The sequence below is a fragment of the Nyctereutes procyonoides genome, unplaced genomic scaffold (assembly GCF_905146905.1).
Source record: "Nyctereutes procyonoides isolate TBG_1078 unplaced genomic scaffold, NYPRO_anot_genome, whole genome shotgun sequence".
Classification (NCBI taxonomy): domain Eukaryota; kingdom Metazoa; phylum Chordata; class Mammalia; order Carnivora; family Canidae; genus Nyctereutes; species Nyctereutes procyonoides.
The window spans coordinates 23,125,529-23,147,013 of NW_026575049.1; the positions used below are offsets into that span (position 1 = coordinate 23,125,529).

A 21,485-nucleotide genomic window follows, 5' to 3' on the forward strand; every position below is an offset into this window, starting at 1 on the left:
ATAAACTGGAACTATGCCAAGCAAATCCGGGCATGTGATTATCCTAACCAGGGAAGAGACATTTTTATTAGACTTTACCACCATTGAAAGAGCTGGTTTAATTGCATTTTATGGATGTGGTGACTCTGTGTTTCCTTCTTTGCTTTGGTTTCTGGAAATCTAGGAGCCATATTTGTGGCTGGCTTTTTTGAAATCGTACTGGAATTACCAAATTTATTTGTATACTTTCACCAGCTTTCTCTTATCCTTCAACCTCATTTCTTTTTCTTCTTCCTAACATCTTTTTTTAAATCTTATTATATGTATTTTATAAGCTGTTTAGAGGGATCATGTTTGAAGAAGTTGATGGGTGGATGAATATATATATAAATGGATGGATGAGTGAATGGCTGGATAGATGGATGAGTGAGTGGGTACAGGTGTGTGGAATGTGTGTGTGTATAGATGGGTGAGTGTATCAGTGGTGGGTAGACATGTGGATGGTGGATGAGTGAATGGATATAGAATGGATGGATGTTTCAATGTTTAAATGAATAAAAGGATGGGGGCCTAGCTGAATATTTAGATGGATATATGCATATTTGGATACATGGGTAGATATTTGGCTGGATAAATGGATGGGTGAATAATAGGTGATTGGATGACTAGAAGGATGATTAGCTGACTGGATATTTAGATGAATAGATTTTAGCATGAACCGACAAATGGAAGGATGAATGGATAAATGAGTGTTTGGATGATTAGATAATACTTTCTCAGCCACAGTGTAGATGTGCCAAGGGTGTAATAATGTGTATGGAGTAATTTGCCAATGCCTGGCATGTCATGGGCATTCTAACTTATTAGAAAGGACACAGGTTTTTCAGACTAAAAAACCTCTGTTCTGATCCTTGCCCTGCCGTTTACTATGTGACATTGAGCAATTACCTCTCCTCTCTGCACTTTAGTTTGCTCAACCATAAAATGAAGTTAAAATGCCCACTCCAGAGGGTTGCTGTGAAAATTAAATGAGCTGGTGTTCCTGTATTTGCATAATTCCTTCTAAGATACAAGTTGAGAGAGAGAATTCTTTTACCCAAGCATGGAGTAAAAGTGCGTCCCCTCAATCTCACTGATCCAGCCTAAGTCATATGCCGGCCCCGGAAACAAGAGCTGCTGCTACATATGCTGTTTGGGTTAGACTGACCAGGCTCCACCCCCAGTACTGGGGTCCAGGCCATCTTCTCCTGATCCACCTGTTCATACGAAGGAGCGGAGGAAGGGAACGGTCTGGGGGCTGCTGGCTCAGATCAGATGAGAGATGAGGCCCACGCTGAGTAGCTGGTGGAATGGGGGACCAATGGGCAGGCTGTCACCGTGTTAAGCGCGTAGAAAAAACCATGCTTTGGCAGGGGAATCAATGTCTTTCGGGAGGGATCAGGATAACAATATTCACAGGGGCGAGGAACCCTAGGGAAGGGCAGGTTAAGGGATGAAAGTAGGGCCATGTTGCCTCTGGAGTGTCTGGGAGATTCCGGGAGAAAGGTGGTCAGATTGAGTTCCCTGGGGCTTCCGCAAAAAGGTCAGGGCTGCAGAGAATGAGAAGTAATCAATATCTCAGTCTTTAGAAACCGCTGTGCCCCTCCAAACGTAAAATCGTATATCCTCCTTCAACGTCTAAGTGTATGAAGTATCATGATTAAAGACCATTGAAGTGACTCTGCGGGACCGAGCCGGAGTCCCGACTGAGGCTGGTGGCCACGGCAGGCAGGTTAGGTGGAAGCTTCTGTGTCTCGCACCTTTGGCAATTCGGGCCTCGGCTGGATGGGTGGGCACATGCAGTGGCCGGCGCCGCCCGGGCTCTGTTTTCCGGCATCTTCGTGCTGCTATTTCCACCGCAGTTATCCCCTCTGCTGCTGCAAGCGTCCCTGGCGGGCAGATGTCCAGGCAGCGCTTGGTCACCTCCGGAGTTAGGGAGCTCACTACCTCCCGAGCGAGCGAGTCTTCCGATGGGCATTCCCACCTGCGAACTCTGACTGGCCCCGTGGCCTTCGTCCCCTGCGCATCAGCACGGAGAGCACGCGGAGCTGGGTGTCGCTCTGTGGGCCAGCCCCTCGTGCCTTTCGAGGAGTCGCCAGGCTGGCCCTCAGTCCCCCCGCCTCGCCGGGCCCAGCCTCCTACACGCGGGAAGGGAGGGACCCATTCATCCTGCGAGGCACTTCCGGTTGTGCTTAGCGCAGACACTTCCTGTTCCCCCTGAGTAGAGTACTTCCGGTTCCGCTGTGCGGGCACTTCCGGTTGCTGCCCCTTCCCGCGTCCGTGCGTTGTCCGTGGAGGTTGGAGCGGGTGCGGATGGAGGGAGCAAGTGCCGGGAGGAGGTTACCGAACCCTCCAGGCGATGCTGGTGGGTCCCGCCGGGCCCTGGCGCCTGCTGCTCGCTGCTCCCGGACATGGCGGCGGCCCTGGAGCCCCCGGAGCCCCCAAGCCGGGCCGGCTGGTTCGAAGCCCGCTCGCTCCACGTCCGCGGGTGCGTGACCGTGGGCTGGGGCCTGGCGCGCCCCCGGTTCCCCGCTTCCTTCGGCGCACTTGTGAAGTCAGCAGAAGGATGACGGTGCGCACCTCCCGGAGTTCCCGTGGGGCGTGAAGAGGGAATGACGGACGGCGTGGCCCGCGGGACCTGCGTGGACAAGCTGCTCGCTGGGTGTTAACGAGGCGCCTTCCGGGGACGCTCCGAGGTCTCTCAAATCTCTCGGGAACTCCAGAACCCATAGCCCTGCGACCCCCGATGGAGAATGTTGGAAAAAAAAAAAAAACTTAAAACAGCAGAAAGGGTGACCTTTACAAAGGCTGTTGGTCATTGTTTATGAGACAGAGGCCTTTGTTATAACGAAGAATCTGAAGCAGTAGAAATTCAGGCTTTGGGCGCTGCTGTGGAAGGAAACTGCGTGGAGTGTATGGACTTGGCGCTCATTGCAGAGGTTACTTTTTTTTGGGTGGTGTGCAGAATTCGCTTTATTATTTTTTTTAAGATTTAATTTATTTAATCATGAAAGACACAGAGAGAGAGAGATACAGGTAGAGGGAGAAGCAGGCTCCCTGCAGGGGGCCTGATGTGGGACTCGATCCTGGGTCTCCAGGATCAGGCCCTGGGCCAAAGGCAGCACTAAACTGCTGAGCCACCGGGGCTGCCCCACAATTCATGTTATCCAGTACTCCCCACTTGACAAGCCATGAGCTCTCCATCTCTGGGAGGCTTAAGAGAGCCAGTGCCGGGGGGGGGGGGGAGCTGGGTGCAAATCTTGCCTGCTTCACCATGGGAATGCACCCTGCACTGCCCTGTAAGGAAGTGGCCAGTCTTTATTACAGGGCCAGGATCTTCATCTCTGTGGTCTTTGGGTCCCCAGCCCCCAGCGAGGACTTTTGAGAATACCTATTGAGTCATCCCAGAACCAGCCATGCCCTGGTGGCTTCAGTGGGGTGGGGGTGGGGGGGACTCCGAGGCCCTTCCTCTGACCCCTCTCCCGGCCCTTGTTTTGCAGACATCGACGAATGTGAGAACGACTACTACAACGGGGGCTGCGTGCATGAGTGCATCAACATCCCAGGGAACTACCGGTGCACCTGTTTTGACGGCTTCATGTTGGCCCACGATGGACACAACTGCCTGGGTGAGTGACACAGTGGTGCCACACCCTGCCCACTAAGGCATGCCCTGCCTGTTCCTCAGCCCCAGCATACAGCGCTGGGGGCTGGGGGGAGGCTCGCCCTCCTCTGGTTCCTTGTATTCCTTTCCTGGGGCCGCCAGAACAAAATAGCAGGGGCTGGTCGGCTTAAACAACAGGAACTTCTTTTCTTCTGGTTCTGAGGGTTCTGGGGGCTAGAAGTAGAGGTCAGGATGTTGGTAGATTTGTTTTTTTTGAGGCCTCTCTCCTTGGCTTGCAGATGGCCACCTTCTTGCTGTGTGTTCACGTGGTCCTCTCTCTCTGCGTACATGTAACTGGTTTCTTGCTCTTTCTCTCTGCCTCTGTATGCATCCTAATCTCTTCTTATAAGGACACCGGTCTTACTAGAGTGGGGCCCATCCTGACAACCTATTTGTAACCCAGTCACCACTTTAAAGATCCTATCCTGTCTCCAGATAATCACGTTCTAAGGTCCTAGGGGTTAGGGCTTCAACATACGGATCTGGGGAACACAGTGCAGCCCATCACAGTGATCCCCGCCCCCACCATACCTCCAGATTCTCATGGTGCAAATACGTAGATTTAAGCCAGTTGGATGAAATTTAGAAGAGTAATGCAAGCTTGCTGGGTCAAATTGGGAAAATGCAGGAGAAGAGGGAGAGAAATTGGAAGGCAGCATTGTCATGCTGGTGTGTCTCCTCGAGGCTGCCCTCTCTGCAGCCCGGTGTCATTCCCTGTAGTGGCAATCAGTGGTCCCTTTCCCATCACATGACCTCCAGTGACACCCCCCCACCCCCTGTTATCACCATTTTGCCAGTTGTCTCATAATGTGATAAGTAACTAATGAGCTGGAGCTGCTATAAAGATGTGACAAACTGAGTGGCCTAAACAACAGAAATTTGTTCTCTCACAGGCTGGAGGCCAGATGTCTGAAGTCAGGCTGTCAGCAGAGTTGGTTCCTTTGGAGGGCTTCCAGGGAGAATCTGCGCCAGGCCTCTTGCCTGGCTTCTGGTAGCTTCAGGCAGTCTATGCTTGTAGATCATGCTCTCCTTATGCTTTTGCATTGCCTTTGCTCTGTGTACATCTATCCCTATGTTCAAATCTCCCCCTTCTCTAAGGACATGGTCAGATTTTATCTGACCTCCTCTGCAAAGACTCCATCCCCAACAGAGGCTATTAAGTTCAGAGAGACTGATCTTTAGGACTTCAGCATCTTTGGAGGGTCATAATTCATAACAGAGCTGGTTTGCAGTCTGCAGCAGGAGGTCCGTCCCATGGCACAGAGCACAGGGTCTCAAAGCAGATGTGCCTGTCCCCTAGGCCCTCTGCGGCTGGCTGCTGAGTGACACAGGGGACAACAGCTAGAGCCAAGGAGATAAGACCACAAACTCAGCAGGAGTTTGGCTGTAGATGTGTTATTAATGTATCTGGGTCTCAGTCTCCCATTGGTAAAGGGGGGTTATGACGAGCAGCTTGGTCATGGCCTCTCGTGAGCAGTACTGAGTCAGTGTCCTGCTGCTGAGAGGGGTGCCTGGCACAGAGCTCCCCCTACTAGTGGCCGTCACTACTGTCAGCACCTCTGAGCCTGCTTCCTCGCAGGGATAATTGTGCTGCCTACTTCCCCAGGTTGTGTGCGAGGACAAAATGACAGGGTGGAGCAAAGTGACTGGCATTTAGCAGGTGCAGATAATCAACAAACAAGCATTACTGTTACTCTGGGTCACTCAGCCTCCCTTTTGTGGCTGGTCATTTAGATTGTTTGCTTATTCTGTTTCTACTGTCAAAACCCAGAAGTGATTCTGGGCATAAGTGTAGTTTTTCTTATTTTCCTAATTGTTTCCTGTAACAATTCTTCCCAGAAGTGGACCTACCGGGTCAGAGGGTCATCGGGTTGTTTGTATGGCTTTTGGTGCAGTACATCTACGAAAGAGCTTGGCAGACCTTCCCTTGTGCCAGCTGGCCTGTGGGTGCATGGCACGGGAAGTGCAGCGTCCCAGGCACCCTGGAACTTTTCCTCCCAGTGGCATATTAGCTTTAGGTTTCCCTGCCTGTTTTTGTTTAGTGCATGTTGGATCTCAGACAGGCTTGTTATGGGAAACAGACCTGTGAACATATAATTACACCCAAAATAAGTGCTGAAATGGAAGTCTGGGCAGCCGGCTGTGGGAGCCCCAAGGGGCCTGTGAAGAGCCACCCCTGCACCGGGTGAGGGTGGGGCTGAAAGTGGGGTGGCTCCTTGAGGGGCTTCAGAGAGAAGGTAGCACTGAGCAAGTTCTGCAGAGGTTGCAGAACCCCTGGCCGGGACGAGAGCACAGCCTGTGCACAGAGCTGCGGGGGGCTCCCAGGACCTGGGCTCAGGACGGGTGGCAGGAGTGGCAGGAGGCTGCAGAGGTGGCCAGGGCATTTGATTAGGCTGTGCTGTAGGACAGTTATTGTGCCAGACACCAAGTGAAGTATCGTCCAAGCGTTATCTCCTTTAATCCTCCCAGGGCATAAGCCTGGAGTTTTACCAGTTGTCACTTTTTCAGAAGACAGCAAGAGTTCACTTCAGTAACTGATTAGTTTGTGAAGGCAGAGCTGATATCCATCCCCATGAGACAACAGGCAGTAGTACCCAGGATCCCAGATGACAGGCCTCAGGAACTGCCAGTTCTGGGCTTAGGTCCTGGCCCTGCCAGTACCAGCTGTGTGCCCTTTGGTCAGTCACTTCACCTCTATGCCTGTTTTCTCACCTGTAAAATGGAATTCATAGTCCCTGTTTGTGAGGATTGAATGAGATCATGGCTGTTGAGCATCCAGCAGAGTACCTAGCACCGAGCACCCAAAATGTCATGAACATCCAATCCTGCTCACCAACTTTCAGAAAGAAATGCATAGGGGTGGGCCAGTGGAGGCCAGAGCCAGCCATCTTCACTCCCTGGATTGTGTCTGAGCTCCCCTTCTGGTCATAGCACTCTTACCTATGCAGAACTACCTGTTCATAATTACCCTTGTTCTAGACAATGGCAGGTACACCCAATGTCTCCCGACAAATGGCAGAGTCTGGGTGGGTTTATTTTTATTTTTACAACAGATTCTTTTGGCGCTGATTGATATAAAGAACTCGGTAGGACTATCCCCACCCCCACCTCCAAGCACAGATTGCAACTTCATACGGCTCTAACTCACACATATGGCAACCGAGAAAAGGCTTTCTCTGTTGCTCCTCTGCTTTTAGCTAAGGGCAGAACCTTCTCGACAGACTTGTTTTTGTTTGGGCTTTTTCCTTCTCAAGACAAAACTCTAGCTCTAAAGAAGTCAGACCTTGGTTCCAACCAGCTCCATCCCACACTGACCACGTGACCTCCCAGAGCCTCACATCCTTCTTCCATAGCATGCAGTGAGAGTTAAAGCGTTGGGATAGATGTTGGTACAGCGTTGGGATAAATGTTGGCAAAAACACGGAAAACCAGAAGAGGAAGCTGGGCTTGGAGGTTGAAGATTTAGGCTCAAGTTCTGGCACCACCACTCATGAGTTGATGGTTTGGGACCAGTTCCTCAAACCCTCCAAGCCTCGTTCCCCTAACTACAACATGGGTCAGTAATTCCTATCTCGAAGGGTCACTATGATGATTAAGTAACAAAGCAAGTACAGAAAGCTGCACGTCCAGATGTCACATTTTGTGCAGGTTCCAGATGGATACTGTCACCCTGTTGCGGAGATTTCATGCGGGCAGCCTGCAGTCCTTATTCAGCCTGCAAGCACGTTTGGTTTATCCTCCCAGTGTTTTTGTAATCATTACTATTATCCTCCTCCTCATGGATTGATTTATCAACATTTAAAAATCAAGGGGTAGGGCACCTGGATGGTTCAGTGATTGAACATCCACCTTTTTTTTTTTTTAATATTTATCTATTTATTCATGAGAGAGAGAGGCAGAGACATAGGCAGAGGGAGAAGCAGGCTCCTTGCAGGGAGCCCAATGTGAGACTCGATCCCAGATCCTGGGATCACAACCTGAGCCGAAGGCAGGCGCCCAACTGCTGAGCCACTCAGGTGTCCTGAGCATCTACCTTTGGCTCAGGTTGTGATTCTGGGGTCCTGGGATCAAGTCCCACTTTGGGCTACCTGCAGGGAACCTGTTTCTCTCTCTGCCTGTGTCTCTGCCTCACTCTCTCTCCCTGTCTCTCTCTTTGTGTTTCTCATGAATAAATAAATAAAATCTTCTTTAAAAATTCAAGAGATGTCACAGAATAGATCATATACTGGCTCACAGAACAAGCCTCAACAAATTCTTTTTTTTTAATTTTTATTTATTTATGATAGTCACACACACACACAGAGAGAGAGAGAGAGGCAGAGACACAGGCAGAGGGAGAAGCAGGCTCCATGCACCGGGAGCCTGACGTGGGATTCGATCCTGTGTCTCCAGGATCACGCCCTGGGCCAAAGGCAGGTGCCAAACCACTGCGCCACCCAGGGATCCCAAGCCTCAACAAATTCTAAAAGATCGAAGTCATACCACGTACCTTTTCTGACCACAATACTATGAAACTAGAAATCAACCACAAGAAAAATATCTGAGGGGCCGCCCAGGTGGCTCAGTGGTTTAGCACCACCTTCAGCCCAGGGCGTGATCCTGGAGACCCGGGATCGAGTCCCACGTCGTGCTCCATGTGTGGAGCCTGCTTCTCCCTCTGCATGTGTCTCTGCCTCTTTCTCTGTGTGTGTTTCTCATGAATAAATAAATAAAATCTTTTTTAAAAAATCTGAAAAGGGGGGATCCCTGGGTGGCGCAGCGGTTTGGCGCCTGCCTTTGGCTCAGGGCGCGATCCTGGAGACCCGGGATCGAATCCCATATCGGGCTCCCGGTGCATGGAGCCTGCTTCTCCCTCTGCCTGTGTCTCTGCCTCTCTCTCTCTCTCTCTCTCTCTCTCTCTCTCTCTCTCTCTATCATAAATAAATTTTTAAAAAAATTAAAAAAAAAAAACCCAACAAAATTAGTTTAAAAAAAAAATCTGAAAAGGGGAATCCCTGGGTGGCTCAGCGGTTTAGCGCCTGCCTTTGGCCCAGGGCGCGATTCTGGAGTCTCGGGATCGAGTCCCACGTCGGGCTTCCGGCATGGAGCCTGCTTCTCCCTCCTCCTGTGTCTCTGCCTCTCTCTCTCTCTCTCTCTCTCTCTCTCTCTCTCTCTCTCTCTCTCTCTATCATAAATAAATAAATAAATCTTTAAAAAAAATAAAAATAAATAAAAAATCTGAAAAGACCACAAATAACATGGGGATTAAATAAAATGCCACTACACAATGAATGGGTCAACCAGGAAATAAAAGAAAAATAAAAAAGTACCTGGAAATAAAATGAAAACACAATGGTTCAAAAACTGAGATACAGCCAAAGCAGTTCTAAGAGGGAGGTTTATAGCACTACACACCTCCCTCAAGCAAGAAAAATCTCATAAAAACAACCTAACTTTACATCTAAAGGAGCTAGAATAAGGACAACATACAAAACCCAAACCAGCAAAAGAAAGGAAATAATAAAGATTGGAGCAGAAATAAATGAAATAGAAACTAAAAAAACACAATAGAATAAATCATTGAAACCAGAAGCTGGTTCTTTGAAAAGATAATAAAATTAATAAACCTTTAGCCGGACTTACCAAGAAAAAAAGAGAAAGGATCCAAGTAATTGGAATCACAAATGAGAGAGGAGAAATTATAACACATGCCACAGAATACAAACAGTTATAAGAATATTATGAAAACTTATATGCGAACAAATTGGATAACTCGGAAGAAATGGATAAATTCCCAGAAACCTATAAATTACCAAAACTGAAGCAGGAAGAAATAGAAAATGTGAACAGAAAAAAAAAAGAAAATGTGAACAGACAGAAATAGAAAATGTGCCATTACCGGCAATGAAACTGAATCAGTAATCAAAAAACTGCCAACAAACAAAAGTCCAGAACCAGAGGGCTTCTCAAGCAAATTCTACCACACTTTTAAAGAACTGATGCCTGTTCTTCTCAAACTATTTCAAAAAAAATAGAAGAGGAATAAAAACTTTAAAATTCATTCTATGAGACCAGCATAACACTAATACCAAAACCAGATTCAGACACTACCAAAAAAGAGAACTACAGGCCAATATCTCTGATGAACGAAGATGCAAAAATCCTCATCAAAATACTAGCAAACCAAATCCAACAATACATTTTTAAAGATCATTCACCATGATCAAGTGGGATTTATTCCCAGGATACCAGAGTGATTCACTATTCACAAATCAATCAGCATAATACATCAATAAGAGAGTATGAACCATATTCACTTCAGTAGACACAGAAAAAGCATTTGTTGAAGGATAACATCCATTCATGATAAACTCCCTCAACAAGGATTTAGAGGGGACATATTTCAACATAATAAAGGCCGTACATGAAAAACCCACAGCTAACATCATCCTCAGTGGGGAAACAGGAGAGAATATCCAATGGGTAAAAGACTGTGTCTTCCACAGATGGTGCTTGGAAAATTGGACAGCAGTGTGCAAAAAAAAAAATGGAGCTGGACCACTTTCTTACATTGTAGACAAAAGATAAATTCAAAGTGGTTTAAAGACCTAAATGTGAGGCCTGAAATCATAAAAATTCTAGAAAAGAGGACAAGCAGTAGTGTCTCTGACATCAACCATAGCAACTTTTTCTAGATAGGTCCCTGCAGGCAAGGGAAACAAATGCAAAAATAAACTGTTGGGACTACATCAAAATAAAAAGCTTCTGCACAATGAAGGAAACAAAACTAAAAGGCATCCTATGGAATGAGAGAAGATATTTGCAAATAACAGGTCTGATAAAGGGTTAGTATCCAAAATATATAAAGAACTGATATGGGACACCTGGGTGGCTCAGTGGTTAAGCATCTGCCTCCAGCTCAGGGCGTGGTCCTGGCATCCCGGGATTGAGTCCCACAATGGGGGCTCCCCTCAAGGAGCCTCGTTCTCCCTCTGCCTATGTCTCTGCCTCTCTCTCTGTCTCTCATGAATAAATAAAATCTTTAAAAAATAACTGATACAACTCAACACCCAAACAACAAATAATCCAGTTTAAAAATGGGCAGAAGGCATGGATAGACATTTTTTCCAAAGAAGACATCCAGATGGCCAACAAACACATGAAGAGATGCTCAACATTACTCATCATCAGGAAAATGCAAATCAAAACCACAGTGAGATATCACCTCACACCTCTCAGAATAGCCAAAACCAGCAACACCAAGAAACAACAGGTATTGGCGAGGATTGGACAAAGAGGAACCTTCTTGCACTATTCGGAATGCAAACTGGTGTAGCCACTCTGGAAAACAGTATGGAGGTTCCTCAAAACGTTAAAAATAGAACTACCCTACCATCCAACAATCATACTACTGGGTATTTACCCAAAGAATATGAAAACACTAATGTTTATGGTACCTCCATGTTTCTAGAAGCATTGTTTACAACAGCCAAGAGATGGAAGCAACCCAAGTGGCTATCAATTGATGAATGGATAAAGAAGATGTGGTATATCTATGCAACGGAATATTACTCTGTCATTAATAAGAATGGAGTCTTGCCATTTGTGTGAATCAGATGGAGCTAGAGAGTATGATGCTACGTGAAATAAGCCAGTCAGAGAAGGACAAATGCCATATGATTTCACTCATACGTGAAACTTAAGAAACAAAACAAACAAGCAAGGAAAAAAGAGACACAAATCAAGCAACAGACTTCTTTTTTAAAGATTTTATTTATTTATTCATTCATGAGAGACACACAGAGAGAGGCAGAGACATAGGCAGAGGGAGAAGGAGGCTCCATGCAGGGAGCCAGACCTGGGACTCGATCCGAGGTCTCCAGGATCACACCCCGGGCCAAAGGTGGCAGTAAACTGCTGAGCCACCCCAGCTGCCCCAGACTCTTTTAACTATAGAAAACACACTGATGGTTACCAGAGGGCAGGTGGGTGGGGTGGTGGGAGAAGTAGATGACAGGGAATAAGGAGTACATTTGTTGTGATGAGTACCAGGTGATTAAAATAAAACCTAATAAATAAATACACAATTAACCAATTGATTGATTAAAAAAATCAAGGGACGGCACATAAAAATCAGTATTTGCAGCATTGTTCTACCTGGCCCCTGATGTTGTGGGGCTTGGGCAGGAATGCAGATGGAGGCCTGGATGCCACATGGCTAAATAGGTATAAAGCTTCAAAGCTAGAACATATTCAGTCCCTCCTGCCTCATCAAATACTCCTTCCTAATGACCTGGAAGGCGAGACTGGAATTTAGGATCTAGGATTCCTTGGAGTTTTGTGTCAGAAAGCACTAGTGTAGGCAGTGCCTGCTTCCACCCCTTCTCCTCATGGTTGACTTCAGCCTACACCACAGGGAACCTGAAGACAGCCTAACCTGAATGTCCAGGCTCTGGCCATTTGCTCCCAAGCCACCTTTCCTTTCTCCACTGCTTGATTCTAAGTGTCATCTGTCCCTCTGGGAACAGACTTGGGGCCATTTGGACAGGGAATTTAAGGGTCTTAAATGTCCAGCATGTGGTTTAGAAGGGCGGGTATGTGATCCCCTATGGACTCCTTACTCCATGGGGAAGACTACAGCCACAGGGGTGGAGCAGGGACCCCCACACACACACCCAACAAAGCATGGGGCCCCAGGGCAGGGGCCATCTCCTGCCCACGTCTCAGTGTGGTACTAGGGCAACTGACAGGAGCTGTGCTGCAGCTGGCCCCTTCGGGATGTACTTCCTGTTTGCTGCAATCCTCACCATGCCCTATTGCTCACAATCAACAACTTCGGGTATTTAATTACCTGCTTGATATCAGTGGGAATTGCGTTCATGCTTCCCAGTGAAGCTTCCAGCGCAGAGCCTGCCCCCGGTTAGTGCTCAATGGCCATGGAGACTGACAGAGTGGTTGGAAGGTTCTCTGTTCTTGGCTGCTTTACACAGTCTTGACCATTTCTGGTCTGTTATTGGGAGCCCCACTCACAGCCCATCACCCATCAGGGACAGTGAAGCCCATTTCCATCTCCTGTTTTTTGGTCTCCAGGAGTGCGGGTCAGGAGTCTTGTCTGGCTGTAACATTCCTCTCTCAGCCACTACTGAATGGGCTGAATTTGTCTGGGATGATGGCTGGCCTAAACCCTGATCAACAGAGTACAAAAAGCATTCTGAGTTAATTAGCAGAAATGAGGCTGACGGCTTCAGGGTTACTTTCTTGCCTGAGTTTTCACAGTTGAACCTTTTCTTTTGAGCAAACGAGGTTATTTTCTTGTGGAGATGGCTTGCCTGGGAGGGTGGCCAAATCTGGCCTCTGGGGAGCAAAACCCTCTCTCTATTTGACATCTTTATTGAGGAATTTCTCAAATATAACAGAAAATGACACCAGAGGGAATTGAAACCATGATGCGATCCTTGCTCAACCCCAAATGACTGCTTTTAGCATTGTAATTACTTGAAATAGCAGTAGTTCTGTTTGAAAAATATTATTCCAAACTCCATGCAATTGGACATAAGAGCAATATTTAAGCTAATAGAATGAGTTTTTTTTTTCATCTTAAATTAAAACCAGCAGTGGATAATTTTTTCCCCGTCTCCACAAAGCAAGGGTCCTTTTCACTAAAGCCATTAGTTCACTTAGCCAGATGTTTTCTTCGACCCCAATCTTTACCTTGACTTACTGCAAAATATGTTTCTCAAGTTGCTCACAGTTTGAATTTTGAACTAGCTTCTCAGCACTTTTCTTCCCTGATGAAGAGAAGTCGGCTGTAGCCAGGTCCCGCAGAAAAGTTATTAATCAGAGTACTTCTTCCTGGCAGTGCTCATTGAGCACCTACTATGTGTGCCTGGCCTCGTGCTAGGCAGGCAGCTATACTTGGGCAAGACCAGGGAACCGTGCTGGAGTCTCTGCCCCATGCCAGGAGTTGTCTAAGATGCTATGTTCACGTTCTCTCGGTCCTTGCAGCATCCAGGGGCAGAAGCCATTGGTGGCCCTTTTTATGAATGAGGAAACCGAGGCTCAGAGCACACCAGCAAGGCCACCCAGTAAGTGGCAGAGCTGGGACCATTTGCGAGCTCAAGCCTGTAAATCACTGATCCTCCCCTGCCACACGGTGCCTGGAATATCACCAACTCCAGGAGGCTGGCTGGGTTCAGGGACGGGCTGGCTTCCTTCCCTGGGTTCTTAGGGATGCACCCCTGGTGAGTTGGGGGAATCATGGAGGACATCCAGAAATCCTAGCATCTGCCAAGCCAGGCAGGTGGGCGACACGCCAGGGGGCAGGAGGGAGCCCCCGGCTCCAGAGAGTTCACCCCAAGGGCACCTCCACCCAAAGCCTGTACTGCCTCCCCTTGCTAAGGCAGGAGCCTGCTGCCTGTGGATGAGCTTTGTGTCACCCTTGAATTTCTCTCTCAGAACATGGTCTTACCCCTGTTCTTCCAGAACTTTCTCTCGTGGCTCCCAGTGTGTCTGCTCACTGGCTCATGAGGCATCTCCGTAGGGCTCCGTCAGCCTTTCCCCCCTCACCTCTCACCTGTGTCAACTCCTACCCTCTGGTCCAGCCTTCCTTAAACTCATGGAATCCTTCTGCACAATCTTGCTGTTCCCAGCTGTGCCCTTGTGACCCCTCCCCCAGTGAGGACCCAGTAGGGTCCTCCTTGTCACTCACCTGCCTTTGCCCTGAAGTCATCTGTGAGCAGGTCGTATGCACCACTCCTGTAGCTTTCTTCTTCCCCTGAAAGCAGAAGTTGTTTTCTTTATCCCGTCGTCTTCCTCCTCGGAGCCTGGTGCAATGTCTAGCATATCATAGGCATACGATACATTTTTGCAGAATGAAAAAATAAGCAAATCTGTAAAAGTGCCTCATCACCTGGGCCTTCGAACTGCCGTGTGGGCCTCCTGGCAAAGATCGAGGGGCATCTCTGCTAGGACTCCTAGGAACATAAGAAAGGCAGAAATATTCACCGCTGTAAGGATAGGTCGAAGGCTGTGATAGCAGCAACACCAAAGCCTTCCGCCTTGTGGTTACCCATTTGTTTATTCCAAAAAATTGTGCAGAGCACCAGCCGTGTGCCAGATGTGGTTTCAAGTGCTGAAGAAACCCGGGAGTGGTGAGCAAAAGCCACAGTGCGCGCACACATGTGAACTTATGCAGACTGTAAATATGCCAACATGTAACTCAGGAAGGTAAGTTCAGCCAGGGCATCTCCAGTGAAAAAGAATATAACAACGTGATGGAAAATGATCATCCACCAGAAGGTTGGTGCACTGGATGGGATAGTGGTCTAGTTACTAGTGCTGCACAAATAACCATCCTGCACTCAGTGCACAAATGACTATTTTAGTCCGCTTTTGGCTTCTATGGGTCAGGAGTTCAGATGGGGCATGGCAGGGACAGCTCATCTCCACCTGCTCCATCATGTGCGGGGGGCCTCAGTGGGAAGACGCAAAGGCTGTGGTGACTTGATGGCCAGGCTGGAATCACCTAGAGGCTTCTTTGCTGATGTCTGGTGGTTGATGTTGGCTGTTGGTCAGGACACTTGGGGTGGCCTCCGCAAGTGGTCTTTCCACATGGGTGGGTATGGGCTTCCTTGCGGCATGGCAGCTACATCCATGGAAGTTTTACTGTCTAGCCTCAAAATGGTTACAAAGGTTCACCCACATTCGAGCAGAGGGGGACACGGGGACCAGGAAGCCGCCATTAGAAAATAATAGGAAGAATCTTCCCTCTAAGCAGAAGGGAGAGGACCAGCCAGGTGGGGACATGGTAGGTGAGTTTGGGAGCAGGTCAGTGTGCCTGAAGGCCCGGGTGTGAGGGAGGAGGACTGGAGATGAGGTCAGGAGGTACACAGGGCCTTACAGGTTCTACAAGGGACTTGGAAATGTATCTAAATTAGCTAGAGCCATGGGAAGTTTTGAGTAGGAATTGATGTAATCTGATTGACATTTTAACTTAAAAGGATTTGCTTTCTGTCTGCTAAGTAGAGAATATGGTAGAAAGAGGCAGAGACCACTGTGGTGGTCTGGGTCAGAGATGATGGTGGCTCTCAGTCCAGGGTGCCAGTGGCAGAGATGATGAGAAGTGGTTGAATTCAGAATATACTTTGAAAGCAGAGTCCACCCAAATTGCTGATGGGTTCAATGAAAGAAGAGTTGTCGGGCCTGGGGGGTGAGGGGAGCATGAGAGTCTGGAACTTCTAGATGGCAATGAAGCTGGAGCTCTCGACATTCATTCATTTCATAAAGTTTTCACGAGCACCTGCCCTGAGCTCACAATTAGGAGTTAGATGACACAGTCCCAGCCCTGAAGGACAGGGAATCAGCCTGCCTAGCTGTGAATCCTGGATCTGTCGCTTACTTACTTGTGTGTGACCTTGAGCAAGTACCTTCACTTCTCTGGGCCTCTGCATCCTCGTCTGTAACATAGGGCTAATCACAGTGCTTATCTGACAGGGGCGATGCAGACACGGAATGAGACGAGCTTTGTAAAGCACATACCAAGGGCTCAACAGATGTGACTTACCTAATTTTCACTCATTCCTAGTATGGAAAGTCAAAGTACATTGTAAAGACAATAGATGTACTTTCTGAGCTGGCAAAGATGCAGGAGTTGGGCCTGGGGCCTGGGCTGTGCGTGAAGCCCCTTGGGGATGCCCCTCACATTCCACATGGTGCTCCTGCCAAATGAGCCACCACTTACCGCCCTCTTGGGGTCAGAAAGTTCTCCCCTTCTTGCACAGATTGTGGCACTGGTGACACAGGGTCATGTGGCATGAGGGTTTCCAAGCCTAGCTCTGCCCCATGATCATTTTGTGACCTTGGATACATGTTGCCTCTTTTCCCTATCCGTTGGGGTCAGATGAGTACATGGATGCACAGATGACACTGCAGGCTGCCAAGCAGAGACTCAAGAGGAGAAGGAGAGGAGCTCAGGGGACTCTGAGGGGGCCGAGGGACCCAGCTGCACACATAGGGGAAGTCACCGCGGGTGCCAGTGGCTCGGGACAGTGGGCTGGGCTGTCCCTGGCAGGATGAAAGGGTCACACTGCCTGGGCCCTTTTGAAGGCACCCCCTCTCATCCTGGAAGACAGCTGGAGACAATGTGTTGCTCCCTCAAACCCCTAATGAAGGCTCTAGCTGCCTCTGTTTATTTGTCTTTATACTTCCAACAGCTCAGATGCGTTTCTTGCTGGGAAAAAAATGCCAACCATTTCACTGTAAGACTAAACCGCTTCAGACAGTCATATACTCACTCCATAAACACAAGTGTTTTCTAAGGTAAACTCCAGAGGTTTTTTTTCCTGCTCTCTTTACCTGAGCCCCCCCACCCCCACCTCCAGGCCTTGTGCACACAGCTGGGTGGAGGGATTGGCCAGCTTCTCTGTCCCATTCTGCTTCTTACAACTGTGCATCTGTTTGGCCTGAGAAAAAGAAAATCACTATATGCTTGTGCGTCTTTATGGGGGCTTCCTGCTTTCCCCAGATCACTGAGGGACCAGGGAGATCCTGGGGTGGGCGGTGGGAAGGGAGATTGATTGGGACCCAGTGGAGTTTTCAGGGTGGCCTCCCATAGGCAGCCAGCACAGGATAGGGACAAGGAGGGGTGTGGGACTGCAGAAGGGGCCGGTGGTGCTGGGGTAGAGGAGCAGTGCACCAGGTCCTGCCCTTTGGACCATGCGCTTGTCTGGGGACCTTAGAAAACTCTCTGCCTCTCTGTGCCTCAGTTTCCTCATCATATGTGAGATGGGGGAATGGGATGCAACTATGGTTTTCAGATTACTAACAGCAGAACACTTAACTTCAAGCAGAACCCTGCAGTGGTTGTACTGCTGTGGCTGAAATGGGAGGCAGGGCTGGCAGGAAATGAGAGTTTCTTCCGAGGAGCACCCTCTGCCCGCTGTTCCTGCCCACCGCATCCCTGCAGGGCCCCTGGGATACAAGAGAGCTGTTGGGAACCCCAAGCCTGGTGGTTGTGCTGTCAGAGGCCTTCTTCCCTGAGCGTCTTGTGATTTGATGAGTCGGTGGCATGACGCAGGGCTGAGCCCTTTGCCGGGTCCTTGTAGCCTCTGCCAGACACAGAGAGCTAGATCTCCAGCAGGCCAAACAGCTTTCACTCCCCTAAACGTACCACCCTGTCCCACTCAGCAGCATCCTTACACCTGCTGTTCCTTCTGCCCAAACCACCCCTCCCCGTGCTCGTCACTGATGTGTGTTCAGCTGACTCCTCAGTGACCCTTGGGACTCGGCTCAGGCATCAGTCCCTTCAGAAGGCCTTCCTAGAGTTACACACTCTTCCCCTGGGTGCCCGTAGCCCCCAGGCTTGTCGCTAGACATCTGGGGTCTCCCTTATTGCCTCAGGAGCTCCTGGAGGGCCAGGGTCCAGCCTGACTTTGCTCTTTCCACAGGCCCAGCACAGGCTCGTCTGTGTGATGGAGGGATGGCAGGTGGCTGGGGGATGGGGCAGAGTGTTTGATTCTGACCATCCAGAGAAGCACGGTTTGGCAGTGGTGGATGTGCAAGCCTGCCACGGGGGCCGAGCATCAGTCCTCAGAGATCTCCTTCAGAGGTGTCCTAAGCCTATGTGACTGCAGTGCCCCATGTCCCCAGCCCCCTGCTCGGCTCCCACTAGTCTCTCTTCCAGACCAGGGGAGATGGGGACTTGGAAACCAACACATGGAGCCTTGGCTCCTGCCTCCCTTCTTAGCGTTTTGGGGCCAGCTGTCTGCTCTCACTCTAGGGAGAGGGCTACAGAAATACTGTGAGGTGGCCTTTGTGAGAGCACCGGGTGCCTGGTCGGCATCAGGAGCAGTGCAGCCTTCTACTTTCCTGCATTCCCTCTGGTTGGATGTTCAGGGCAGGGTCTGCATCACCGACAAGGCTGCCCTTCCCATTGGTAGGGCTGGGCTGCATTTTCACTCCCCCTGTGCCAGCCCCACTGTTGACTGTCTTGATTTGGTGGCTTGAAGAAGTCTTGCCCTGTCCCAGGGCAAAGCATGCCAAGTCCATAAACAGCAAAGAAAAACACCCTGCTGCAGAGGATGGGACAGGCAAGCAGACACTTCCCTTCATCTTGTTTGCAATCTCTGTGCCAGGGGCTCGGTCAGAACTCTGAGAAATAAATAAAAAGTAAGTGTCCTGTGAAGACTTTAAAAATACCCTACCACCAAAATATATATCCCAAACCAGAGATGAGCCATGTGCCTAAAAGGGGGCATTAATCAACAAATACGAGGGTCCCAGAATCTCTAGTCTCTAGTTTAGTGCTTCCTCTGCCAACTAGCTTATTTTGGAGCCGCCCGGGCCATTGATGGTGTTCAGGGTCACCCCGGATGTTTGTTGGGCCTGGCTGCATCTGGACAGATGTTGCAGTGACCCAACTCCCCTAGCACCAGCAGGCCTGGCCCTGGCTGTTTATAGTGGCCATCAGCCAGCCCCATGTAGCACCCGCTCCGCCACCCCTCCCTGTCACCCATCTCACCCCAACCGCATGCAGCTGGAAATAGACTGGCTGGCAGAGACGCCTTGTGCCCAGCTGGAACGCCTGTCTGTGGGAAGAGGGTAGCCTTGGCAGCCACCCAGCTGCTTGGTCTGGGGGCTTTAGTAACCTCACAGGCTGCCTTAAGGGGGGGGTGAGGATCCCACAGGCTGACTTGCCCTCCCCCAGCTCACCCACTGGCCACCAAGGGGTCAGACACCAGTGCAGTCATTTGGGACAAACTCTCATGGAGGTCCCCCTGAGTGGGATTTCCTGGGGCCTCCATTGCCATTGGCGAGTCGCCTTCTCAGCCTGGCAGCCAGCCCCTCACGATCTAGGCTCTCCCTGTCGTGCCAGCCTGGCCTTTGCTCCACATGTATATTAAGCTTCTCTTGGAGCACCTCATGCCCCTGCTTCCCTCAGCTTGGAGGGCTGGCTATCTCTCTTGCCTGCCCTAAGCACCCCAGTTCGTCCTTCTGCACATCTTCCCGGGCCCTTCCAGGGGACTTGGCTCCCACCCTGCATTTGGACCAACCAGAGTCCCAGTGCTCACTACACAGAGTTAAAAGTCCTATTTCCGTATCCAGCACAGCGTGGGGGGCGGGGGGCAGCTCATCCTGCCGGGGGTGGTGGCGTGGTCACCAGGTCGGGGTGGCAGTGGGGCGAGGGAAGGAGGGAGCAGCATGTGCAAAGCCTAGAGGTGGGAGAGTCTTGGCCAGGTAGCAGAGGAGCCGGGAACGTATAAACAGGTGGTGTCTGCTCAGTGCCCTTGAGGCCTGAGACTTGGAGCTTCATCGCTACGGAGGCAAGCAGGCGGGGTCACCGTTGGCTGCATGTTGGGCCAACCTGGACTCCAGCCTGGCCCCCAGCCCCCCTTCCACAGCCACTGGGCACCCCCCTGCTGCTCCAGCCTCACTGCATGCACGCACACGCGCACACACACCTTTATCCCGCTACCAGACACGCCTTTCCCTGCATTGTCCTCACACGGCTGAGGGAGAGGCCTCTTGAGCCTTCTCACCCACACACTCTCTTCGTCCTACAGCCCTCCAACCCCAGTCAGTGGTCAGTCTGCAGAGATGTCTCCTCTCCTGTCCCCCGCTGGCCAGGCAGGTCCCTGAGGGCAACCTTGACCTCATGTCCGCTGTCCTGAGTGAGTGAGTGTACGGATGCGTGTGGCTGAGCGCAGGCTCTGCTCTGGGGGAAGGCGTGGGCCCGAGGAAGGAGGCTTCAGGAGAGGCAGCGGCTGGTGCAGCCCCACTCCAGCCTGGCAGAACCAGCAGAGAGAGGGGATCTAGCAGGGGGAGTGGTGAGAGTGAAAAGCTGGGTCCTTCTTCCCGGAACCTACCTGAAGACCATAATCCCTATGTGGGAAGGGCCTTGGTGCCCCATGTCCCTCATGGGGATGTTTATTAGTGGGCAGAAGAGAGATGAGTGTGCCAAGGGTTGGGGCGGGGTACCCTGTCATCTGGACCAGAAGCAGGTGAGAAGCGCACCAGCACTGAGTCCTGGAAAACCCCTAACTCAGCTTTTGGCAAAGGGTGCAAAGGTCACCTGTGGAGTGACCCATTTACACCAAGAGAAAATTGGCACGTGAAAAAAGACAGAAAATAGATGCCTGTGATTATGGTTGTAGCGAGAGTGTAGGGCTGTTGATCCATCTTTGTCACTGTTCTTAAGGATTCTTTGTAAATTCACTTTTAAATAAAGCAGTTTTGTTGGACAAGTGAGAAGGAGCCATGCTAGGTTCTTGAGGGGAGAGATCCCATAGAAAGGCAATGGCCGTGAGTGGTGTGGAAAGCGTGGGGTTGGCCACGGGAAGGCTTCATGGCCTTCCCAGTTTCAGCCACCCCCCGTGCCCTCTTTTCCTCAGAGCTCCCTGGTACCCACACTCACCCCTCCACGTCTGCCCTCTTACAGCCCCTCTGCCGCTTTCTGAAGTGCATCCACTCTGTTGGCACAAAACCACTTCTCATCCTATTGTGGCTGTATGGCCCACCCAGGGGCCAGCTCTCATCAAGCCCGGTTAAGGAGCCGGGGGAGGAGCCCAGGGGGTCTGGGCCCTGCTGGGGGCCCCACATGCACAGAGAACTCGGAGTGACGTTGACACACTGACGGCAAGGAGGAAGAGGCCTGGCTTTTATACTCAACAGCTTTGGAAGGTGGAAGAAAGTATACAGTTTAATTGGGAAGAATCAGTCCAGAATTCCAGGCAGTGCTGAGACCGGGAAACGTATGCTGGGAGCCCATATGCTGGGAGTAAGCCATGTGACCTGGCCAGAGTCCAGCAGGAAGGGCTGCATTGGCCAG

General features: G+C 50.1%; 1 protein-coding gene across 2 annotated transcripts in view; it reads left to right on the forward strand.

Annotated features, from left to right (window-relative positions):
• SCUBE1 (signal peptide, CUB domain and EGF like domain containing 1) overlaps window positions 1-21,485 on the forward strand; it is a 142,629-nt gene that overhangs the window by 18,418 nt on the left and 102,726 nt on the right. For both annotated transcript variants that reach the window (XM_055328942.1, XM_055328943.1), the window contains exon 3: window positions 3,519-3,647. In XM_055328942.1, the coding sequence (XP_055184917.1) occupies window positions 3,519-3,647 (129 nt within the window). The remainder of the gene's footprint in view (window positions 1-3,518; window positions 3,648-21,485) is intronic.